The 23,130-nt window shown below is 48.4% G+C and overlaps 1 protein-coding gene across 1 annotated transcript in view; it reads left to right on the forward strand.

The window, feature by feature from the left end:
• The window catches only part of LOC139239112 (spectrin beta chain, non-erythrocytic 1-like), a 563,409-nt gene that overhangs the window by 336,265 nt on the left and 204,014 nt on the right, over positions 1–23,130 (forward strand). The window contains exon 19 of the mRNA XM_070867634.1: positions 21,628–21,774. Coding sequence (XP_070723735.1) covers positions 21,628–21,774 — 147 coding nt within the window. The remainder of the gene's footprint in view (positions 1–21,627; positions 21,775–23,130) is intronic.

The raw sequence follows: 23,130 nt of genomic DNA on the forward strand, positions 1-23,130 counted from the left end.
TCATTCCCGAGGTATCTGTTATTCTACATATAACCCCCTGAACACCTTGATTAGATTCCTGTCTGTAACTTACTCCCAGGTATCTGCTATCCTATACATAAACTCCCCTGAACCTGTCGATTAGATTCCAGCCTGTAACTCACTACTGGGAATCTGTTATTGCATATATAAACCCCCTGAATCCTTTGATTAGATTCCACCCTGTAACTCACTCCCGAGGTATCTGTTATTCTACATATATCCCCTTGAACCCATCGATTAGATTCCAGCCTGTAACTCACTCCTGAGTATCCGTTATTCTATATAAATCCCCCTGAACACTTTGATTAGATTCCTGTCTGTAACTTACTTCCAGGTATCTGCTATGCTATATGTAACTCCCTGAATCCATCGATTAGATTCCAGCCTGTAACTCACTCCCGGCTATCCGTTATTCTGTATATAAGCCACCTGAACACCTCGATTAGATCCCAGCCTGTCACTCACTCCCAGGTATCTGTTATTCCAGATATAAACCCACCCGAACCCCTCAATTAAATTCCAGCCTGTAACTCACTCCTGGGTAGACGTTATTCTATGTATAAACAACCCGAACCCCTCGATTAGCTTCAAGCCCGTAACTCACTCCCGGGTATCTGTTATTCTATATATAAACCCCCCGAACCCCTTGATTAGATTCCAGCCTGTAACTCACCTCCGGGTATCTGTTATTCTATATACAAACCCCCCGAACCCCTCGATTAGATTCCAGCCTGTAACTCACTCCCGGGTATCTGTTATTCTATATACAAACCCCCCGAACCCCTCGATTAGATTCCAGCCTGTAACTCACTCCCGGGTATCTGTTATTCTATATATAAACCCACCCGAACCCCTCGATTAGATTCCAGCCTGTAACTCACCCCCGGGGTATCTGTTATTCTATATATAAACCCACCGAACCCCTCGATTAGATTCCAGCCTGTAACTCACTTCCGGGTATCTGTTATTTTATATATAAACCCCCCGAACCCCTCGATTAGATTCCAGCCTGTAACTCACCCCCGGGGTGTCTGTTATTCTATATATAAACCCACCGAACCCCTCGATTAGATTCCAGCCTGTAACTCACCCCCGGGTATCTGTTATTCTATATATAAAGCCCCCGAACCCCTCGATTAGATTCCGGCCTGTAACTCACCTCCGGGTATCTGTTATTCTATATATAAACCTCCCGAACCCCTCGATTAGGTCCCAGCCTGTAACTCACTCCCGGGTATCTGTTATTCTATATATAAACCCCCCGAACCCCTTGATTAGATTCCAGCCTGTAACTCACCTCCGGGTATCTGTTATTCTATATACAAACCCCCCGAACCCCTCGATTAGATTCCAGCCTGTAACTCACTCCCGGGTATCTGTTATTCTATATACAAACCCCCCGAACCCCTCGATTAGGTCCCAGCCTGTAACTCACCCCCGTGTATCTGTTATTCTATATATAAACCCCCCGAACCCCTCGATTAGGTCCCAGCCTGTAACTTACTCCCGGGTATCTGTTATTCTATATACAAACCCCCCGAACCCCTCGATTAGGTCCCAGCCTGTAACTCACCCCCGTGTATCTGTTATTCTATATATAAACCCCCCCGAACCCCTCGATTAGGTCCCAGCCTGTAACTCACTCCCGGGTATCTGTTATTCTATATATAAACCCCCCGAACCCCTTGATTAGATTCCAGCCTGTAACTCACCTCCGGGTATCTGTTATTCTATATACAAACCCCCCGAACCCCTCGATTAGATTCCAGCCTGTAACTCACTCCCGGGTATCTGTTATTCTATATACAAACCCCCCGAACCCCTCGATTAGGTCCCAGCCTGTAACTCACCCCCGTGTATCTGTTATTCTATATATAAACCCCCCGAACCCCTCGATTAGGTCCCAGCCTGTAACTCACTCCCGAGTATCTGTTATTCAATATATAAACGCCCTGAACCCCTCGATTAGATTCCAGCCTGGAACTCACTCCCGGGTATCTGTTATTCTATATATAAAGCCCCCGAACCTCTCGATTAGTTTCCAGCCTGTAACTCATTCCCGGGTATCTGTTATTCTACATATAACCCCCTGAACACCTTGATTAGATTCCTGTCTGTAACTTACTCCCAGGTATCTGCTATCCATACATAAACTCCCCTGAACCTGTCGATTAGATTCCAGCCTGTAACTCACTCCTGGGAATCTGTTATGACATATATAAACCCCCTGAATCCTTTGATTAGATTCCACTCTGTAACTCACTCCCGAGGTATCTGTTATTCTACATATATCCCCTTGAACCCCTCGATTAGATTCCAGCCTGGAACTCACTCCCGGGTATCTGTTATTCTATATATAAAGCCCCCGAACCTCTCGATTAGTTTCCAGCCTGTAACTCATTCCCGAGGTATCTGTTATTCTACATATAACCCCCTGAACACCTTGATTAGATTCCTGTCTGTAACTTACTCCCAGGTATCTGCTATCCTATACATAAACTCCCCTGAACCTGTCGATTAGATTCCAGCCTGTAACTCACTACTGGGAATCTGTTATTGCATATATAAACCCCCTGAATCCTTTGATTAGATTCCACCCTGTAACTCACTCCCGAGGTATCTGTTATTCTACATATATCCCCTTGAACCCATCGATTAGATTCCAGCCTGTAACTCACTCCTGAGTATCCGTTATTCTATATAAATCCCCCTGAACACCTTGATTAGATTCCTGTCTGTAACTTACTTCCAGGTATCTGCTATGCTATATGTAACTCCCTGAATCCATCGATTAGATTCCAGCCTGTAACTCACTCCCGGCTATCCGTTATTCTGTATATAAGCCACCTGAACACCTCGATTAGATCCCAGCCTGTCACTCACTCCCGGGTATCTGTTATTCCAGATATAAACCCACCTGAACCCCTCAATTAAATTCCAGCCTGTAACTCACTCCTGGGTAGACGTTATTCTATGTATAAACAACCCGAACCCCTCGATTAGCTTCAAGCCCGTAACTCACTCCCGGGTATCTGTTATTCTAAATATAAACCCCCCGAACCACTCAATTAGATTCCAGCCTGTAACTCACACCCGGGTATCCGTTATTTTATATATAAAGCCCCCCAAACCACTCAATTAGTTTCCAGCCTGTAACTCACTCCCGGGTATCTGTTATTCTATATATAAACCCGCCCGACCCCTCGATTCGATTCCAGCCTGTAACTCACTCCCGGGTATCTGTTATTCTATATATAAACCCCCCGAACCCCTCGATTAGATTCCAGCCTGTAACTCACTCCCGAGTATCTGTTATTCAATATATAAACGCCCTGAACCCCTCGATTAGATTCCAGCCTGTAACTCACCCCCGGGTATCTGTTATTCCATATATAAACCCCCCGAACCCCTCGATTAGATTCCGGCCTGTAACTCACCTCCGGGTATCTGTTATTCTATATATAAACCTCCCGAACCCCTCGATTAGGTCCCAGCCTGTAACTCACTCCCGGGTATCTGTTATTCTATATATAAACCCCCCGAACCCCTTGATTAGATTCCAGCCTGTAACTCACCTCCGGGTATCTGTTATTCTATATACAAACCCCCCGAACCCCTCGATTAGATTCCAGCCTGTAACTCACTCCCGGGTATCTGTTATTCTATATACAAACCCCCCGAACCCCTCGATTAGGTCCCAGCCTGTAACTCACCCCCGTGTATCTGTTATTCTATATATAAACCCCCCGAACCCCTCGATTAGGTCCCAGCCTGTAACTTACTCCCGGGTATCTGTTATTCTATATACAAACCCCCCGAACCCCTCGATTAGGTCCCAGCCTGTAACTCACCCCCGTGTATCTGTTATTCTATATATAAACCCCCCCGAACCCCTCGATTAGGTCCCAGCCTGTAACTCACTCCCGGGTATCTGTTATTCTATATATAAACCCCCCGAACCCCTTGATTAGATTCCAGCCTGTAACTCACCTCCGGGTATCTGTTATTCTATATACAAACCCCCCGAACCCCTCGATTAGATTCCAGCCTGTAACTCACTCCCGGGTATCTGTTATTCTATATACAAACCCCCCGAACCCCTCGATTAGGTCCCAGCCTGTAACTCACCCCCGTGTATCTGTTATTCTATATATAAACCCCCCGAACCCCTCGATTAGGTCCCAGCCTGTAACTCACTCCCGAGTATCTGTTATTCAATATATAAACGCCCTGAATCCTTTGATTAGATTCCACCCTGTAACTCACTCCCGAGGTATCTGTTATTCTACATATATCCCCTTGAACCCATCGATTAGATTCCAGCCTGTAACTCACTCCTGAGTATCCGTTATTCTATATAAATCCCCCTGAACACTTTGATTAGATTCCTGTCTGTAACTTACTTCCAGGTATCTGCTATGCTATATGTAACTCCCTGAATCCATCGATTAGATTCCAGCCTGTAACTCACTCCCGGCTATCCGTTATTCTGTATATAAGCCACCTGAACACCTCGATTAGATCCCAGCCTGTCACTCACTCCCAGGTATCTGTTATTCCAGATATAAACCCACCCGAACCCCTCAATTAAATTCCAGCCTGTAACTCACTCCTGGGTAGACGTTATTCTATGTATAAACAACCCGAACCCCTCGATTAGCTTCAAGCCCGTAACTCACTCCCGGGTATCTGTTATTCTATATATAAACCCGCCCGACCCCTCGATTCGATTCCAGCCTGTAACTCACTCCCGGGTATCTGTTATTCTATATATAAACCCGCCCGACCCCTCGATTCGATTCCAGCCTGTAACTCACTCCCGGGTATCTGTTATTCTATATATAAACCCGCCCGACCCCTCGATTAGATTCCAGCCTGTAACTCACTCCCGGGTATCTGTTATTCTATATACAAACCCCCCGAACCCCTCGATTAGGTCCCAGCCTGTAACTCACCCCCGTGTATCTGTTATTCTATATATAAACCCCCCGAACCCCTCGATTAGGTCCCAGCCTGTAACTCACTCCCGGGTATCTGTTATTCTATATATAAACCCCCCGAACCCCTTGATTAGATTCCAGCCTGTAACTCACCTCCGGGTATCTGTTATTCTATATACAAACCCCCGAACCCCTCGATTAGATTCCAGCCTGTAACTCACTCCCGGGTATCTGTTATTCTATATACAAACCCCCCGAACCCCTCGATTAGGTCCCAGCCTGTAACTCACCCCCGTGTATCTGTTATTCTATATATAAACCCCCCGAACCCCTCGATTAGGTCCCAGCCTGTAACTCACTCCCGAGAATCTGTTATTCAATATATAAACGCCCTGAACCCCTCGATTAGATTCCAGCCTGGAACTCACTCCCGGGTATCTGTTATTCTATATATAAAGCCCCCGAACCTCTCGATTAGTTTCCAGCCTGTAACTCATTCCCGGGTATCTGTTATTCTACATATAACCCCCTGAACACCTTGATTAGATTCCTGTCTGTAACTTACTCCCAGGTATCTGCTATCCTATACATAAACTCCCCTGAACCTGTCGATTAGATTCCAGCCTGTAACTCACTCCTGGGAATCTGTTATGACATATATAAACCCCCTGAATCCTTTGATTAGATTCCACCCTGTAACTCACTCCCGAGGTATCTGTTATTCTACATATATCCCCTTGAACCCCTCGATTAGATTCCAGCCTGGAACTCACTCCCGGGTATCTGTTATTCTATATATAAAGCCCCCGAACCTCTCGATTAGTTTCCAGCCTGTAACTCATTCCCGAGGTATCTGTTATTCTACATATAACCCCCTGAACACCTTGATTAGATTCCTGTCTGTAACTTACTCCCAGGTATCTGCTATCCTATACATAAACTCCCCTGAACCTGTCGATTAGATTCCAGCCTGTAACTCACTACTGGGAATCTGTTATTGCATATATAAACCCCCTGAATCCTTTGATTAGATTCCACCCTGTAACTCACTCCCGAGGTATCTGTTATTCTACATATATCCCCTTGAACCCATCGATTAGATTCCAGCCTGTAACTCACTCCTGAGTATCCGTTATTCTATATAAATCCCCCTGAACACCTTGATTAGATTCCTGTCTGTAACTTACTTCCAGGTATCTGCTATGCTATATGTAACTCCCTGAATCCATCGATTAGATTCCAGCCTGTAACTCACTCCCGGCTATCCGTTATTCTGTATATAAGCCACCTGAACACCTCGATTAGATCCCAGCCTGTCACTCACTCCCGGGTATCTGTTATTCCAGATATAAACCCACCTGAACCCCTCAATTAAATTCCAGCCTGTAACTCACTCCTGGGTAGACGTTATTCCATGTATAAACAACCCGAACCCCTCGATTAGCTTCAAGCCCGTAACTCACTCCCGGGTATCTGTTATTCTAAATATAAATCCCCCGAACCACTCAATTAGATTCCAGCCTGTAACTCACACCCGGGTATCCGTTATTTTATATATAAAGCCCCCCAAACCACTCAATTAGTTTCCAGCCTGTAACTCACTCCCGGGTATCTGTTATTCTATATATAAACCCGCCCGACCCCTCGATTCGATTCCAGCCTGTAACTCACTCCTGGGTATCTGTTATTCTATATATAAACCCCCCGAACCCCTCGATTAGATTCCAGCCTGTAACTCACTCCCGGGTATATGTTATTCTATATATAAACCCGCCCGACCCCTCGATTAGATTCCAGCCTGTAACTCACTCCCGGGTATCTGTTATTCTATATATAAAGCCTCCGAACCTCTCGATTAGTTTCCAGCCTGTAACTCATTCCCGGGTATCTGTTATTCTACATATAACCCCCTGAACACCTTGATTAGATTCCTGTCTGTAACTTACTCCCAGGTATCTGCTATCCTATACATAAACTCCCCTGAACCTGTCGATTAGATTCCAGCCTGTAACTCACTCCTGGGAATCTGTTATGACATATATAAACCCCCTGAATCCTTTGATTAGATTCCACCCTGTAACTCACTCCCGAGGTATCTGTTATTCTACATATATCCCCTTGAACCCCTCGATTAGATTCCAGCCTGGAACTCACTCCCGGGTATCTGTTATTCTATATATAAAGCCCCCGAACCTCTCGATTAGTTTCCAGCCTGTAACTCATTCCCGAGGTATCTGTTATTCTACATATAACCCCCTGAACACCTTGATTAGATTCCTGTCTGTAACTTACTCCCAGGTATCTGCTATCCTATACATAAACTCCCCTGAACCTGTCGATTAGATTCCAGCCTGTAACTCACTACTGGGAATCTGTTATTGCATATATAAACCCCCTGAATCCTTTGATTAGATTCCACCCTGTAACTCACTCCCGAGGTATCTGTTATTCTACATATATCCCCTTGAACCCATCGATTAGATTCCAGCCTGTAACTCACTCCTGAGTATCCGTTATTCTATATAAATCCCCCTGAACACTTTGATTAGATTCCTGTCTGTAACTTACTTCCAGGTATCTGCTATGCTATATGTAACTCCCTGAATCCATCGATTAGATTCCAGCCTGTAACTCACTCCCGGCTATCCGTTATTCTGTATATAAGCCACCTGAACACCTCGATTAGATCCCAGCCTGTCACTCACTCCCAGGTATCTGTTATTCCAGATATAAACCCACCCGAACCCCTCAATTAAATTCCAGCCTGTAACTCACTCCTGGGTAGACGTTATTCTATGTATAAACAACCCGAACCCCTCGATTAGCTTCAAGCCCGTAACTCACTCCCGGGTATCTGTTATTCTATATATAAACCCGCCCGACCCCTCGATTCGATTCCAGCCTGTAACTCACTCCCGGGTATCTGTTATTCTATATATAAACCCGCCCGACCCCTCGATTCGATTCCAGCCTGTAACTCACTCCCGGGTATCTGTTATTCTATATATAAACCCGCCCGACCCCTCGATTAGATTCCAGCCTGTAACTCACTCCCGGGTATCTGTTATTCTATATACAAACCCCCCGAACCCCTCGATTAGGTCCCAGCCTGTAACTCACCCCCGTGTATCTGTTATTCTATATATAAACCCCCCGAACCCCTCGATTAGGTCCCAGCCTGTAACTCACTCCCGGGTATCTGTTATTCTATATATAAACCCCCCGAACCCCTTGATTAGATTCCAGCCTGTAACTCACCTCCGGGTATCTGTTATTCTATATACAAACCCCCCGAACGCCTCGATTAGATTCCAGCCTGTAACTCACTCCCGGGTATCTGTTATTCTATATACAAACCCCCCGAACCCCTCGATTAGGTCCCAGCCTGTAACTCACCCCCGTGTATCTGTTATTCTATATATAAACCCCCCGAACCCCTCGATTAGGTCCCAGCCTGTAACTCACTCCCGAGAATCTGTTATTCAATATATAAACGCCCTGAACCCCTCGATTAGATTCCAGCCTGGAACTCACTCCCGGGTATCTGTTATTCTATATATAAAGCCCCCGAACCTCTCGATTAGTTTCCAGCCTGTAACTCATTCCCGGGTATCTGTTATTCTACATATAACCCCCTGAACACCTTGATTAGATTCCTGTCTGTAACTTACTCCCAGGTATCTGCTATCCTATACATAAACTCCCCTGAACCTGTCGATTAGATTCCAGCCTGTAACTCACTCCTGGGAATCTGTTATGACATATATAAACCCCCTGAATCCTTTGATTAGATTCCACCCTGTAACTCACTCCCGAGGTATCTGTTATTCTACATATATCCCCTTGAACCCCTCGATTAGATTCCAGCCTGGAACTCACTCCCGGGTATCTGTTATTCTATATATAAAGCCCCCGAACCTCTCGATTAGTTTCCAGCCTGTAACTCATTCCCGAGGTATCTGTTATTCTACATATAACCCCCTGAACACCTTGATTAGATTCCTGTCTGTAACTTACTCCCAGGTATCTGCTATCCTATACATAAACTCCCCTGAACCTGTCGATTAGATTCCAGCCTGTAACTCACTACTGGGAATCTGTTATTGCATATATAAACCCCCTGAATCCTTTGATTAGATTCCACCCTGTAACTCACTCCCGAGGTATCTGTTATTCTACATATATCCCCTTGAACCCATCGATTAGATTCCAGCCTGTAACTCACTCCTGAGTATCCGTTATTCTATATAAATCCCCCTGAACACCTTGATTAGATTCCTGTCTGTAACTTACTTCCAGGTATCTGCTATGCTATATGTAACTCCCTGAATCCATCGATTAGATTCCAGCCTGTAACTCACTCCCGGCTATCCGTTATTCTGTATATAAGCCACCTGAACACCTCGATTAGATCCCAGCCTGTCACTCACTCCCGGGTATCTGTTATTCCAGATATAAACCCACCTGAACCCCTCAATTAAATTCCAGCCTGTAACTCACTCCTGGGTAGACGTTATTCCATGTATAAACAACCCGAACCCCTCGATTAGCTTCAAGCCCGTAACTCACTCCCGGGTATCTGTTATTCTAAATATAAATCCCCCGAACCACTCAATTAGATTCCAGCCTGTAACTCACACCCGGGTATCCGTTATTTTATATATAAAGCCCCCCAAACCACTCAATTAGTTTCCAGCCTGTAACTCACTCCCGGGTATCTGTTATTCTATATATAAACCCGCCCGACCCCTCGATTCGATTCCAGCCTGTAACTCACTCCTGGGTATCTGTTATTCTATATATAAACCCCCCGAACCCCTCGATTAGATTCCAGCCTGTAACTCACTCCCGGGTATATGTTATTCTATATATAAACCCGCCCGACCCCTCGATTAGATTCCAGCCTGTAACTCACTCCCGGGTATCTGTTATTCTATATACAAACCCCCCGAACCCCTCGATTAGGTCCCAGCCTGTAACTCACCCCCGTGTATCTGTTATTCTATATATAAACCCCCCGAACCCCTCGATTAGGTCCCAGCCTGTAACTCACTCCCGAGAATCTGTTATTCAATATATAAACGCCCTGAACCCCTCGATTAGATTCCAGCCTGGAACTCACTCCCGGGTATCTGTTATTCTATATATAAAGCCCCCGAACCTCTCGATTAGTTTCCAGCCTGTAACTCATTCCCGGGTATCTGTTATTCTACATATAACCCCCTGAACACCTTGATTAGATTCCTGTCTGTAACTTACTCCCAGGTATCTGCTATCCTATACATAAACTCCCCTGAACCTGTCGATTAGATTCCAGCCTGTAACTCACTCCTGGGAATCTGTTATGACATATATAAACCCCCTGAATCCTTTGATTAGATTCCACCCTGTAACTCACTCCCGAGGTATCTGTTATTCTACATATATCCCCTTGAACCCCTCGATTAGATTCCAGCCTGGAACTCACTCCCGGGTATCTGTTATTCTATATATAAAGCCCCCGAACCTCTCGATTAGTTTCCAGCCTGTAACTCATTCTCGAGGTATCTGTTATTTTACATATAACCCCCTGAACACCTTGATTAGATTCCTGTCTGTAACTTACTCCCAGGTATCTGCTATCCTATACATAAACTCCCCTGAACCTGTCGATTAGATTCCAGCCTGTAACTCACTACTGGGAATCTGTTATTGCATATATAAACCCCCTGAATCCTTTGATTAGATTCCACCCTGTAACTCACTCCCGAGGTATCTGTTATTCTACATATATCCCCTTGAACCCATCGATTAGATTCCAGCCTGTAACTCACTCCTGAGTATCCGTTATTCTATATAAATCCCCCTGAACACCTTGATTAGATTCCTGTCTGTAACTTACTTCCAGGTATCTGCTATGCTATATGTAACTCCCTGAATCCATCGATTAGATTCCAGCCTGTAACTCACTCCCGGCTATCCGTTATTCTGTATATAAGCCACCTGAACACCTCGATTAGATCCCAGCCTGTCACTCACTCCCGGGTATCTGTTATTCCAGATATAAACCCACCCGAACCCCTCAATTAAATTCCAGCCTGTAACTCACTCCTGGGTAGACGTTATTCTATGTATAAACAACCCGAACCCCTCGATTAGCTTCAAGCCCGTAACTCACTCCCGGATATCTGTTATTCTAAATATAAACCCCCCGAACCACTCAATTAGATTCCAGCCTGTAACTCACACCCGGGTATCCGTTATTTTATATATAAAGCCCCCCAAACCACTCAATTAGATTCCAGCCTGTAACTCACTCCCGGGTATCTGTTATTCTATATATAAACCCGCCCGACCCCTCGATTCGATTCCAGCCTGTAACTCACTCCTGGGTATCTGTTATTCTATATATAAACCCGCCCGACCCCTCGATTAGATTCCAGCCTGTAACTCACTCCCGGGTATCTGTTATTCTATATATAAACCCCCCGAACACCTTGATTAGATTCCAGCCTGTAACTCACTCCCGGGTATCTGTTATTCTATATATAAACCCCCTGAACTCCTCGATTAGATTCCAGCCTGTAACTCACTCCCGGGTATCTGTTATTCTATATATAAACCCCCCGAACCCCTCGATTAGATTCCAGCCTGTAACTCACTCCCGAGTATCTGTTATTCAATATATAAACCCGCCCGACCCCTCGATTCGATTCCAGCCTGGAACTCACTCCCGGGTATCTGTTATTCTATATATAAAGCCCCCGAACCTCTCGATTAGTTTCCAGCCTGTAACTCATTCCCGGGTATCTGCTATTCTACATATAACCCCCTGAACACCTTGATTAGATTCCTGTCTGTAACTTACTCCCAGGTATCTGCTATCCTATACATAAACTCCCCTGAACCTGTCGATTAGATTCCAGCCTGTAACTCACTCCTGGGAATCTGTTATGACATATATAAACCCCCTGAATCCTTTGATTAGATTCCACCCTGTAACTCACTCCCGAGGTATCTGTTATTCTACATATATCCCCTTGAACCCATCGATTAGATTCCAGCCTGTAACTCACTCCCGGATATCTGTTATTCTATATATAAACCCCCCCGAACCTCTCGATTAGATTCCAGCCTGTAACTCACTCCTGAGTATCCGTTATTCTATATAAATCCCTATGAACACCTTGATTAGATCCCTGTCTGTAACTTCCTTCCAGGTATCTGCTATTCTATATGTACCTCCCTGAATCCATCGATTAGATTCCAGCCTGTAACTCACCCCCAGATATGTGTTATTATATATATATAACCCCCTGAACCTCTCGATTAGCTTCCAGCCTGCAACTCACTCCCGGGTATCTGTTATTCTATATATAAACCCCCTGAACCCCACGATTAGCTTGCAGCCTGTTACTCACTCCCGGGGTATCTGTTATTCTATATACCAGCTCCACGAACGCCTCGATTAGATTGCAGCCTGTAACTCACTCCCGGGTATCCGTTAATGTATATATAAACCCCCGAACCCCTCGATTAGATTGCAGCCTGTAACTCACTCCCGGGTATCCGTTAATCTATATGTAAACCCCCGAACCCATCGATTAGATTCCAGTCTGTAACTCACTCCAAGGTATCTGTTGTTCCATATATAAACTCCCCCAAACCTCTCAATTAGATTCCAGCCTGTAACCCACTCCCGGGTATGTGTTGTTCTATATTGAATTCAACCTGTAACTCACTCCCGGGTGTCCATTAATCAATATTTAAACCCCCCCCGAACCCCTCAATTAGCTTGCAGCCTGTAACTCACCCCCAGGAATCTGCTTTCTATAGATAAAGCCCCGAACCACTCGATTAAATTCCAGCCTGTAACATAAGAACATAAGAATTAGGAACAGGAGTAGGCCATCTAGCCCCTCGAGCCTGCCATTCAACAAGATTCAACAAGATCATGGCTGATCTGGCCGTGGACTCAGCCCCACTTACCCGCCCCCTCCCCGTAACCCTTAATTCCCTTATTGGTTAAAAATCTATCTATCTGTGATTTGAATACATTCAATGAGCTAGCCTCAACTGCTTCCTTGGGCAGAGAATTCCACAGATTCACAACCCTCTGGGAGAAGAAATTACTTCTCAACTCGGTTTTAAATTGGCTCCCCCGTATTTTGAGGCTGTGCCCCCTAGTTCTAGTCTCCCCGACCAGTGGAAACAACCTCTCTGCCTCTATCCTGTCTATCCCTTTCATTATTTTAAATGTTTCTATAAGATCACCCCTCATCCTTTTAAATTCCAACGAGTAAAGACCCAGTCTACTCAATCTATCATCATAAGGTAATCCCCTCATCTCCGGAATCAGCCTAGTGAATCGTCTCTGTCCCCACTCCAAAGCTAATATATCCTTCCTTAAGTAAGGTGACTAAAACTGCACGCAGTACTCCAGGTGCGGCCTCACCAATACCCTGTACAGTTGCAGCAGGACCTCCCTGCTTTTGTACTCCATCCCTCTCGCAATGAAGGCCAACATTCCATTCGCCTTCCTGATTACCTGCTGCACCTGCAAACTAACTTTTTGGGATTCATGCACAAGGACCCCCAGGTCCCTTTGCACCTCAGCATGTTGTAATTTCTCCCCATTCAAATAATATTCCCTTTTACTGTTTTTTTTCCCAAGGTGGATGACCTCACACTTTCCGACATTGTATTCCATCTGCCAAACCTTAGCCCATTCGCTTAACCTATCTAAATCTCCTTGCAGCCTCTCTGAGTCCTCTACACAACCCGTTTTCCCACTAATCTTTGTGTCATCTGTAAACCCCCCGAACCCCTCGATTAGATCCCAGCCTGTAACTCACTCCCGTGTATCTGTTATTCTAGATATAAACCCCCTGAACCCCTCGATTAAATCCCAGCCTGTAACTCACTCCCGGGTATCTGTTATTCTATATATAAACCCCCTGAACCCCTCGATTAGATTCCAGCCTGTAACTCACTCCCGGGGTATCTGTTATTCTATATATAAACCCCCCAAACCCCTCGATTAGATTCCAGCCTGTAACTCACTCCCGAGCATCTGGTATTCTATATATAAACCCCCTGAACCCCTCGATTAGATTCCAGCCTGTAACTCACTCCCGAGTATCTGTTATTCTATATATAAACCCCCTGTACCCCTCGATTAGATTCCAGCCTGTAACTCACTCCCGGGTGTCTGTTATTCTATATATAAACCCCCTGAACCCCTCGATTAGATTCCAGCCTGTAACTCACTCCCGGGTATCTGTTATTCTATATATAAAGCCCCCGAACCTCTCGATTAGTTTCCAGCCTGTAACTCATTCCCGAGGTATCTGTTATTCTACATATAACCCCCTGAACACCTTGATTAGATTCCTGTCTGTAACTTACTCCCAGGTATCTGCTATCCTATACATAAACTCCCCTGAACCTGTCGATTAGATTCCAGCCTGTAACTCACTCCCAAGGTATCTGTTATTCTACATATATCCCCCCCGAACCTCTCGATTAGATTCCAGCCTGTAACTCACTCCTGAGTATCCGTTATTCTATATAAATCCCCCTGAACACCTTGATTAGATTCCTGTCTGTAACTTACTTCCACGTATCTGCTATGCTATATGTAACTCCCTGAATCCATCGATTAGATTCCAGCCTGTAACTCACTCCCGGGGTATCTGTTATTTTTCCTTTAAAACCCCTTGAACCTCTCGATTCGATTCCAGCCTGTAACTCACCCCCGGGGTATCTGTTATTCTATATATAAACCCACCGAACCCCTCGATTAGATTCCAGCCTGTAACTCACCCCCGGGTATCTGTAATTCTATATGTAAACCCCCTGAACCCCTCGATTAGATTCCAGCCTGTAACTCACCCCCGGGTATCTGTTACTCTATCTTCAAAACCCCTTGAACCTCTCGATTAGATTCCAGCCTGTAACTCACCCCCGGGGTATCTGTTATTCTGTATACAAACCCCCCGAACCCCTCGATTAGGTCCCAGCCTGTAACTCACCCCCGTGTATCTGTTATTCTATATATAAACCCCCCGAACCCCTCGATTAGGTCCCAGCCTGTAACTCACTCCCGGGTATCTGTTATTCTATATACAAACCGCCCGAACCCCTCGATTAGGTCCCAGCCTGTAACTCACCCCCGGGTATCTGTTATTCTATATATAAACCCCCCCGAACCCCTCGATTCGGTCCCAGCCTGTAACTCACTCCCGGGTATCTGTTATTCTATATATAAACCCCCCCGTACTCCTCGATTAGATTCCAGCCTGTAACTCACCCCCGGGGTATCTGTTATTCTATATATAAACCCACCGAACCCCTCGATTAGATTCCAGCCTGTAACTCACCCCCGGGTATCTGTTATTCTATATATAAACCCCCTGAACCCCTCGATTAGATTCCAGCCTGTAACTCACCCCCGGGTATCTGTTATTCTATATATAAACCCCCCCGAACCCCTCGATTAGATTCCAGCCTGTAACTCACTCCCAGGGTATCTGTTATTCTATATATAAACCCCCCCTGAACCCCTCGATTAGATTCCAGCCTGTAACTCACCCCCGGGGTATCTGTTATTCTATATATAAACCCACCGAACCCCTCGATTAGATTCCAGCCTGTAACTCACTCCCGGGTATCTGTTATTCTATATATAAACCCCCTGAACCCCTCGATTAGATTCCAGCCTGTAACTCACCCCCGGGTATTTGTTATTCTATATATAAACCCCCCGAGCCCCTCGATTAGATTCCAGCCTGCAACTCACCCCGGGTATCTGTTATTCTATATATAAACCCCCCGAACCCCTCGATTAGGTCCCAGCCTGTAACTCACTTCCGGGTATCTGTTATTCTATATATAAACCCCCCGAACCCCTCGATTAGGTCCCAGCCTGTAACTCACTCCCGGGTATCTGTTATTCTATATACAAACCCCCCGAACCCCGAGATTAGGTCCTAGCCTGTAACTCACTCCCGGGTATTTGTTATTCTATATATAAACCCCCCGTACTCCTCGATTAGGTCCCAGCCTGTAACTCACTCCCGGGGTATCTGTTATTCTAAATATAAACCCCCTGAACCCCTCGATTAGGTCCCAGCCTGTAACTCACTCCCGGGGTATCTGTTATTGTATATATAAACCCCCCCGTACTCCTCGATTAGATTCCAGCCTGTAACTCACCCACGGGGTATCTGTTATTCTATATATAAACCCACCGAACCCCTCGATAAGATTCCAGCCTGTAACTCACCCCCGGGGTATCTGTTATTCTGTATACAAACCCCCCGAACCCCTCGATTAGGTCCCAGCCTGTAACTCACCCCCGTGTATCTGTTATTCTATATATAAACCCCCCGAACCCCTCGATTAGGTCCCAGCCTGTAACTCACTCCCGGGTATCTGTTATTCCAAATACAAACCCCCCGAACCCCTCGATTCGGTCCCAGCCTGTAACTCACCCCCGGGTATCTGTTATTCTATATATAAACCCCCCCGAACCCCTCGATTAGATTCCAGCCTGTAACTCACCCCCGGGTATCTGTTATTCTATATATAAACCCCCCCGAACCCCTCGATTAGATTCCAGCCTGTAACTCACTCCCAGGGTATCTGTTATTCTATATATAAACCCCCCCTGAACCCCTCGATTAGATTCCAGCCTGTAACTCACCCCCGGGGTATCTGTTATTCTATATATAAACCCACCGAACCCCTCGATTAGATTCCAGCCTGTAACTCACTCCTGGGTATCTGTTATTCTATATATAAACCCCCTGAACCCCTCGATTAGATTCCAGCCTGTAACTCACCCCCGGGTATTTGTTATTCTATATATAAACCCCCCGAGCCCCTCGATTAGATTCCAGCCTGTAACTCACCCCGGGTATCTGTTATTCTATATATAAACCCCCCGAACCCCTCGATTAGGTCCCAGCCTGTAACTCACTCCCGGGTATCTGTTATTCTATATACAAACCCCCCGAACCCCTAGATTAGGTCCTAGCCTGTAACTCACTCCCGGGTATTTGTTATTCTATATATAAACCCCCCGTACTCCTCGATTAGGTCCCAGCCTGTAACTCACTCCCGGGGTATCTGTTATTGTATATATAAACCCCCCCGTACTCCTCGATTAGATTCCAGCCTGTAACTCACCCACGGGGTATCTGTTATTCTATCTATAAACCCACCGAACCCCTCGATTAGATTCCAGCCTGTAACTCACCCCCGGGTATCTGTTATTCTATATATAAACCCCCTGAACCCCTCGATTAGATTCCAGCCTGTAACTCACCACCGGGTATCTGTTATTCTATATATAAACCCCCCCGAACCCCTCGATAAGATTCCAGCCTGTAACTCACCCCCGGGGTATCTGTTATTCTATATATAAACCCACCGAACCCCTCAATTAGATTCCAGCCTGTAACTCACTCCTGGGTATCGGTTATTTTATATATAAACACCCCGAACCCCTCGATTAGATTCCAGCCTGTAACTCACCCCCGGGTATCTGTTATTCTATATATAAACCCCCCGAACCCCTCGATTAGATTCCAGCCTGTAACTCACCCCCGGGTATCTGTTATTCTATATATAAACCCCCTGAACCCCTCGATTAGATTCCAGCCTGTAACTCACCCCCGGGGTATCTGTTATTCTATATATAAACCCACCGAACCCCTCGATTAGATTCCAGCCTGTAACTCACCCCCGGGTATCTGTTATTCTATATATAAACCCCCCCGAACCCCTCGATTAGATTCCAGCCTGTAACTCACCCCCGGGGTATCTGTTATTCTATATATAAACCCACCGAACCCCTCGATTAGATTCCAGCCTGTAACGCACCCCCGGGTATCTGTTATTCTATATATAAACCCCCCGAACCCCTCGATTAGATTCCAGCCTGTAACTCACCTCCGGGTATCTGTTATTCTATATATAAACCTCCCGAACCCCTCGATTAGGTCCCAGCCTGTAACTCACTCCCGGGTATCTGTTATTCTATATACAAACCCCCCGAACCCCTCGATTCGATTCCAGCCTGTAACTCACTCCCGGGTATCTGTTATTCTATATACAAACCCCCCGAACCCCTCGATTAGGTCCCAGCCTGTAACTCACTCCCGGGTATCTGTTATTCTATATATAAACCCCCCCGAACCCCTCGATTAGGTCCCAACCTGTAACTCACTCCCGGGGTATCTGTTATTCTATATATAAACCCCCCGAACTCCTCGATTAGGTCCCAGCCTGTAACTCACTCCCGGGTATCTGTTATTCTATATATAAACCCTCCCGTACTCCTCGATTAGATTCCAGCCTGTAACTCACCCCCGGGGTATCTGTTATTCTATATATAAACCCACCGAACCCCTCGATTAGATTCCAGCCTGTAACTCACCCCCGAGTGTCTGTTATTCCATATATAAACCCCCTGAACCCCTCGATTAGATTCCAGCCTGTAACTCACTCCCGGGTATCTGTTATTCTATATATAAACCCACCCGAACCCCTCGATTAGATTCCAGCCTGTAACTCACCCCCGGGGTATCTGTTATTCTATATATAAACCCACCGAACCACTCGATTAGATTCCAGCCTGTAACTCACTTCCGGGTATCTGTTATTTTATATATAAACCCCCCGAACCCCTCGATTAGATTCCAGCCTGTAACTCACCCCCGGGGTGTCTGTTATTCTATATATAAACCCACCGAACCCCTCGATTAGATTCCAGCCTGTAACTCACCCCCGGGTATCTGTTATTCTATATATAAACCCCCCGAACCCCTCGATTAGATTCCAGCCTGTAACTCACTCCCGGGTATCTGTTATTCTATATACAAACCCCCCGAACCCCTCGATTAGGTCCCAGCCTGTAACTCACCCCCGTGTATCTGTTATTCTATATATAAACCCCCCGAACCCCTCGATTAGGTCCCAGCCTGTAACTTACTCCCGGGTATCTGTTATTCTATATATAAACCCCCCGTACTCCTCGATTAGATTCCAGCCTGTAACTCACTCCCGGGTATCTGTTATTCTATATATAAACCCCCCGAACCCCTCGATTAGGTCCCAGCCTGTAACTTACTCCCGGGTATCTGTTATTCTATATATAAACCCCCCGAACCCCTCGATTAGGTCCCAGCCTGTAACTCACTCCCGGGTATCTGCTTTTCTATATATTGCTGCTGTGAATGCTGATCATTCTGCCTTCTGCCTGTTTCACTCTACCTCCGACATGTGACATTGACAGGAGAGTTTTGCTTGTTTTTTTGCTGTCTGTTGGTTAGATTGCTGATGGTTGCCGGGATGCCTTCAGCAGTTGCTGGGATGGTTGCTATGATATATTCAGCGGTTGCTGGGATGGTTGCTGTGATATATTCAGCGGTTGCCGGGATGGTAGCTGTGATATATTCAGCAGTTGCTGGGATGGTTGCTATGATATATTCAGCGGTTGCTGGGATGGTTGCTATGATATAGTCAGCAGTTGCCAGCGTGTCATCTGCGGTTGCTGGTCTGGTTGCCGGGCTGGTTGCTGGGATGTGTTCACTGGTTGCCGGGCTGGTTGCCGGGTTGTGTTCACTAGTTGCCGGGCTGGGTGCCGGGCTGGTTGCTGGGTTGGTTGTTGGGCTGGTTGCCGGGATGTGTTCACTAGTTGCCGGGCTGGGTGCCGGGCTGGTTGCTGGGTTGGTTGTTGGGCTGGTTGCCGGGATGTGTTCACTAGTTGCCGGGCTGGTTGCTGGGTTGGTTGTTGGGCTGGTTGCCGGGATGTGTTCACTAGTTGCCAGGCTGGGTGCCGGGCTGGTTGCTGGGTTGGTTGTTGGGCTGGTTGCCGGGATGTGTTTACTGGTTGCCGGGTTGGTTGTTGGGCTGGTTGCTGGGATGTGTTCACTGGTTGCCGGGTTGGTTGTCGGACTGAGTGCCGGGCTGATTGCCGGGCTGGGTGCCGGGCTGGGTGCCGGGCTGGGTGCCGCAATGTGTTCACTAGTTGCCGGGCTGGTTGTCGGGCTGGGTGCCGGAATGTGTTCACTAGTTGCCGGGCTGTTTGCCGGACTGGTTGCCGGGCTGGTTGCCGGGCTGGGTGCCGGGCTGGGTGCCGGGCTGGTTGCTGGGATGTGTTCACTAGTTGCCGGGCTGGTTGCCGGGATGTGTTCACTAGTTGCCGGGCTGGTTGCCGGGATGTGTTCACTAGTTGCCGGGCTGGTTGCCGGGATGTGTTCACTAGTTGCCGGGCTGGGTGCCGGGCTGGGTGCCGGGCTGGGTGCCGGAATGTGTTCACTAGTTGCTGGGTTGGTTGCCGGGCTGGTTGCCGGAATGTGTTCACTAGTTGCCGGGCTGGTTGCCGGGATGTGTTCACTAGTTGCCGGGCTGGTTGCCGGGATGTGTTCACTAGTTGCCGGGCTGGGTGCCGGGATGTGTTCACTAGTTGCCGGGCTGGTTGCCGGGCTGGGTGCCGGGATGTGTTCACTAGTTGCCGGGCTGGGTGCCGGAATGTGTTCACAAGTTGCCGGGCTGGTTGCCGGTCTGGGTGCCGGAATGTGTTCACTAGTTGCCGGGCTGGTTGCCGGGCTGGTTGCCGGGCTGGGTGCCGGAATGTGTTCACTAGTTGCCGGGCAGGTTGCCGGGCTGGTTGCCGGGCAGGTTGCCGGGCTGGTTGCCGGGCTGGGTGCCGGAATGTGTTCACTAGTTGCCGGGCTGGTTGCCGGGCTGGGTGCCGGAATGTGTTCACTAGTTGCCGGGCAGGTTGCCGGACTGGTTGCCGGGCTAGGTGCTGGAATGTGTTCACTAGTTGCCGGGCAGGTTGCCGGGCAGGTTGCCGGGCTGGGTGCCGGAATGTGTTCACTAGTTGCCGGGCAGGTTGCCGGGCTGGGTGCCGGGCTGGGTGCCGGGCTGGGTGCCAGAATGTGTTCACTAGTTGCCGGGCAGGTTGCCGGGCTCGTTGCCGGGCTGGGTGCCAGAATGTGTTCACTAGTTGTCGGGCAGGTTGCCGGGCTGGGTGCTGGGCTGGGTGCCAGAATGTGTTCACTAGTTGCCGGGCTGGGTGCCGGGCTGGGTGCTGGAATGTGTTCACTAGTTGCCGGGCAGGTTGCCGGGCTGGGTGCTGGGCTGGGTGCCGGGATGTGTTCACTAGTTGCCGGACAGGTTGCCGGGCAGGTTGCCGGGCTGGGTGCCGGGCTGGGTGCTGGGCTGGGCGCCAAGCTGACTGCCCAGGTGTTGTGACGGAGCTGCAGTGTGGAGTGTGTCAGTACCTGTTGTGGAACGTTAACAATTAACTGGCATTACCTCCCGGCCCCTCCCCTGCACTCCGGCAGTGTTGCAGTGTGAGGCTTGTTGCTGCTCTGACGATCCTTTGTTCTGAGAACCCTTTCCTATTAAATGTGTTTGCCGGGGTTTGGGGCGCTGGGGGCTGTGTGATGTGGGGCGCTGGGCCCGGGCTCCGGCTGGTGCAGGGTGCAGTTCCTGGTGACGTGTGTGTGTGTGTGTGCAGGCTGGCTGCTCACTGCAGCATTTCTCGGTTACTGAATGCTGAGGTCAGGCAAGGAGATGGGATAGCGGGACTGCAGCACTCACATCACTCTCCAGGCAGGATGTCTGGGGGGGATCCCAGCCATCTCACTGTCTCTCCTTTCGCTTGCAGCTGGGTGACTGGATTAATGAGAAGATGTTGACAGTCTGTACCACGTCACACGATGATGCTCAGAAGCTGCACAAAAAATGGCTGAAGCACCAGGCGTTCATGGCAGAGCTGGTGTTGAACCGGGAATGGCTGGCTAAGATCGAGAAGGTAAGGGAGCGATGGGAATGCGGCTGAGCACGAGCGGCTGTGTGTCACAGGGACACCGGCTCACTCAGTTACTCCCCCGTTTCTCCACTGCATTCGGCAGTTTGTTTTTGCTGGATCTTTAAGGCTTTCATCCCCCTGCAAACCGTTCCTTGCAACAAGGGAAATATTAGAGAGGCCGGGTAATCTGGGTCATCGGGGGTGGGGGGTTTATCGGGGCGTGGGGGAGGGGGTTGTCGGGGAGGGGGTTATCGGGGTGTGGGGGAGGGGGTTGTCGGGAGGTTAATGGAGGTTATTGAGGGGGGGGGTCCGGGTTATCAGGGGTCCGGGTTATTGGGGTCCGGGTTATCGGGGGTCCGGGTTATCGGGGGTCCAAGTTATCGGGGGGGTCTGGGTTATCAGGGGTCCGGATTATCGGGGTCCGGGTTATCGGGGGTCCGGGGGTCCAGGCTATTGGAGATCTGGGTTATCAGGGGTCCAGGCTATTGGGGGTCCAGGTTATCGGGGGTCCGGGTTATCGGGGGTCCGAGTTATCGGGGTCTGGGTTATCGGGGTCCGGGTTATCGGGGGTCCGGGTTATCGGGGTCCGGGTTATTGGGGTCCGGGTTATCGGGGGTCCGTGTTATCGGGGTCTGGGTTATCGGGGGTCCGGGTTATTGGGGTCCGGGTTATCGGGGGTCCGGGTTATCGGGGTCTGGGTTATCGGGGGTCTGGGTTATCGGGGGTCCGGGTTATCGGGGTCCGGGTTATCGGGGGTCCGGGGGTCCAGGCTATTGGAGATCTGGGTTATCAGGGGTCCAGGCTATCGGGGGTCCAGGTTATCGGGGGTCCGGGTTATCGGGGGTCCGGGTTATCGGGGTCTGGGTTATCGGGGTCCGGGTTATCGGGGGTCCGGGTTATCGGGGTCCGGGTTATTGGGGTCCGGGTTATCGGGGGTCCGTGTTATCGGGGTCTGGGTTATCGGGGGTCCGGGTTATTGGGGTCCGTGTTATCGGGGGTCCGGGTTATCGGGGTCTGGGTTATCGGGGGTCCGGGTTATTGGGGTCCGGGTTATCGGGGGTCCAGGTTATCGGGGTCCGGGTTATTGGGGGATCCGGGTTATCGGGGGTCCGGGTTATCGGGTCCGGATTATCGGGGTCTGGGTTATTTGGGGGTCCGGGTTATCGGGGTCTGGGTTATCGGGGGTCCGGGTTATCGGGGTCCGGGTTATTGGGGGGTCCGGGTTATTGGGGGGTCCGGGTTATCGGGGTCCGGGTTATCGGGGTCCGGGTTATTGGGGGGTCCGGGTTATCGGGGGTCCGGGTTATCGGGGGTCCCGGTTATGGGGGGTCCGGGTTATCGGGGGTCCGGGTTATTGGG

The sequence above is a fragment of the Pristiophorus japonicus genome, chromosome 26 (genome assembly GCF_044704955.1).
Source record: "Pristiophorus japonicus isolate sPriJap1 chromosome 26, sPriJap1.hap1, whole genome shotgun sequence".
NCBI classification, from domain to species: Eukaryota; Metazoa; Chordata; class Chondrichthyes; family Pristiophoridae; genus Pristiophorus; species Pristiophorus japonicus.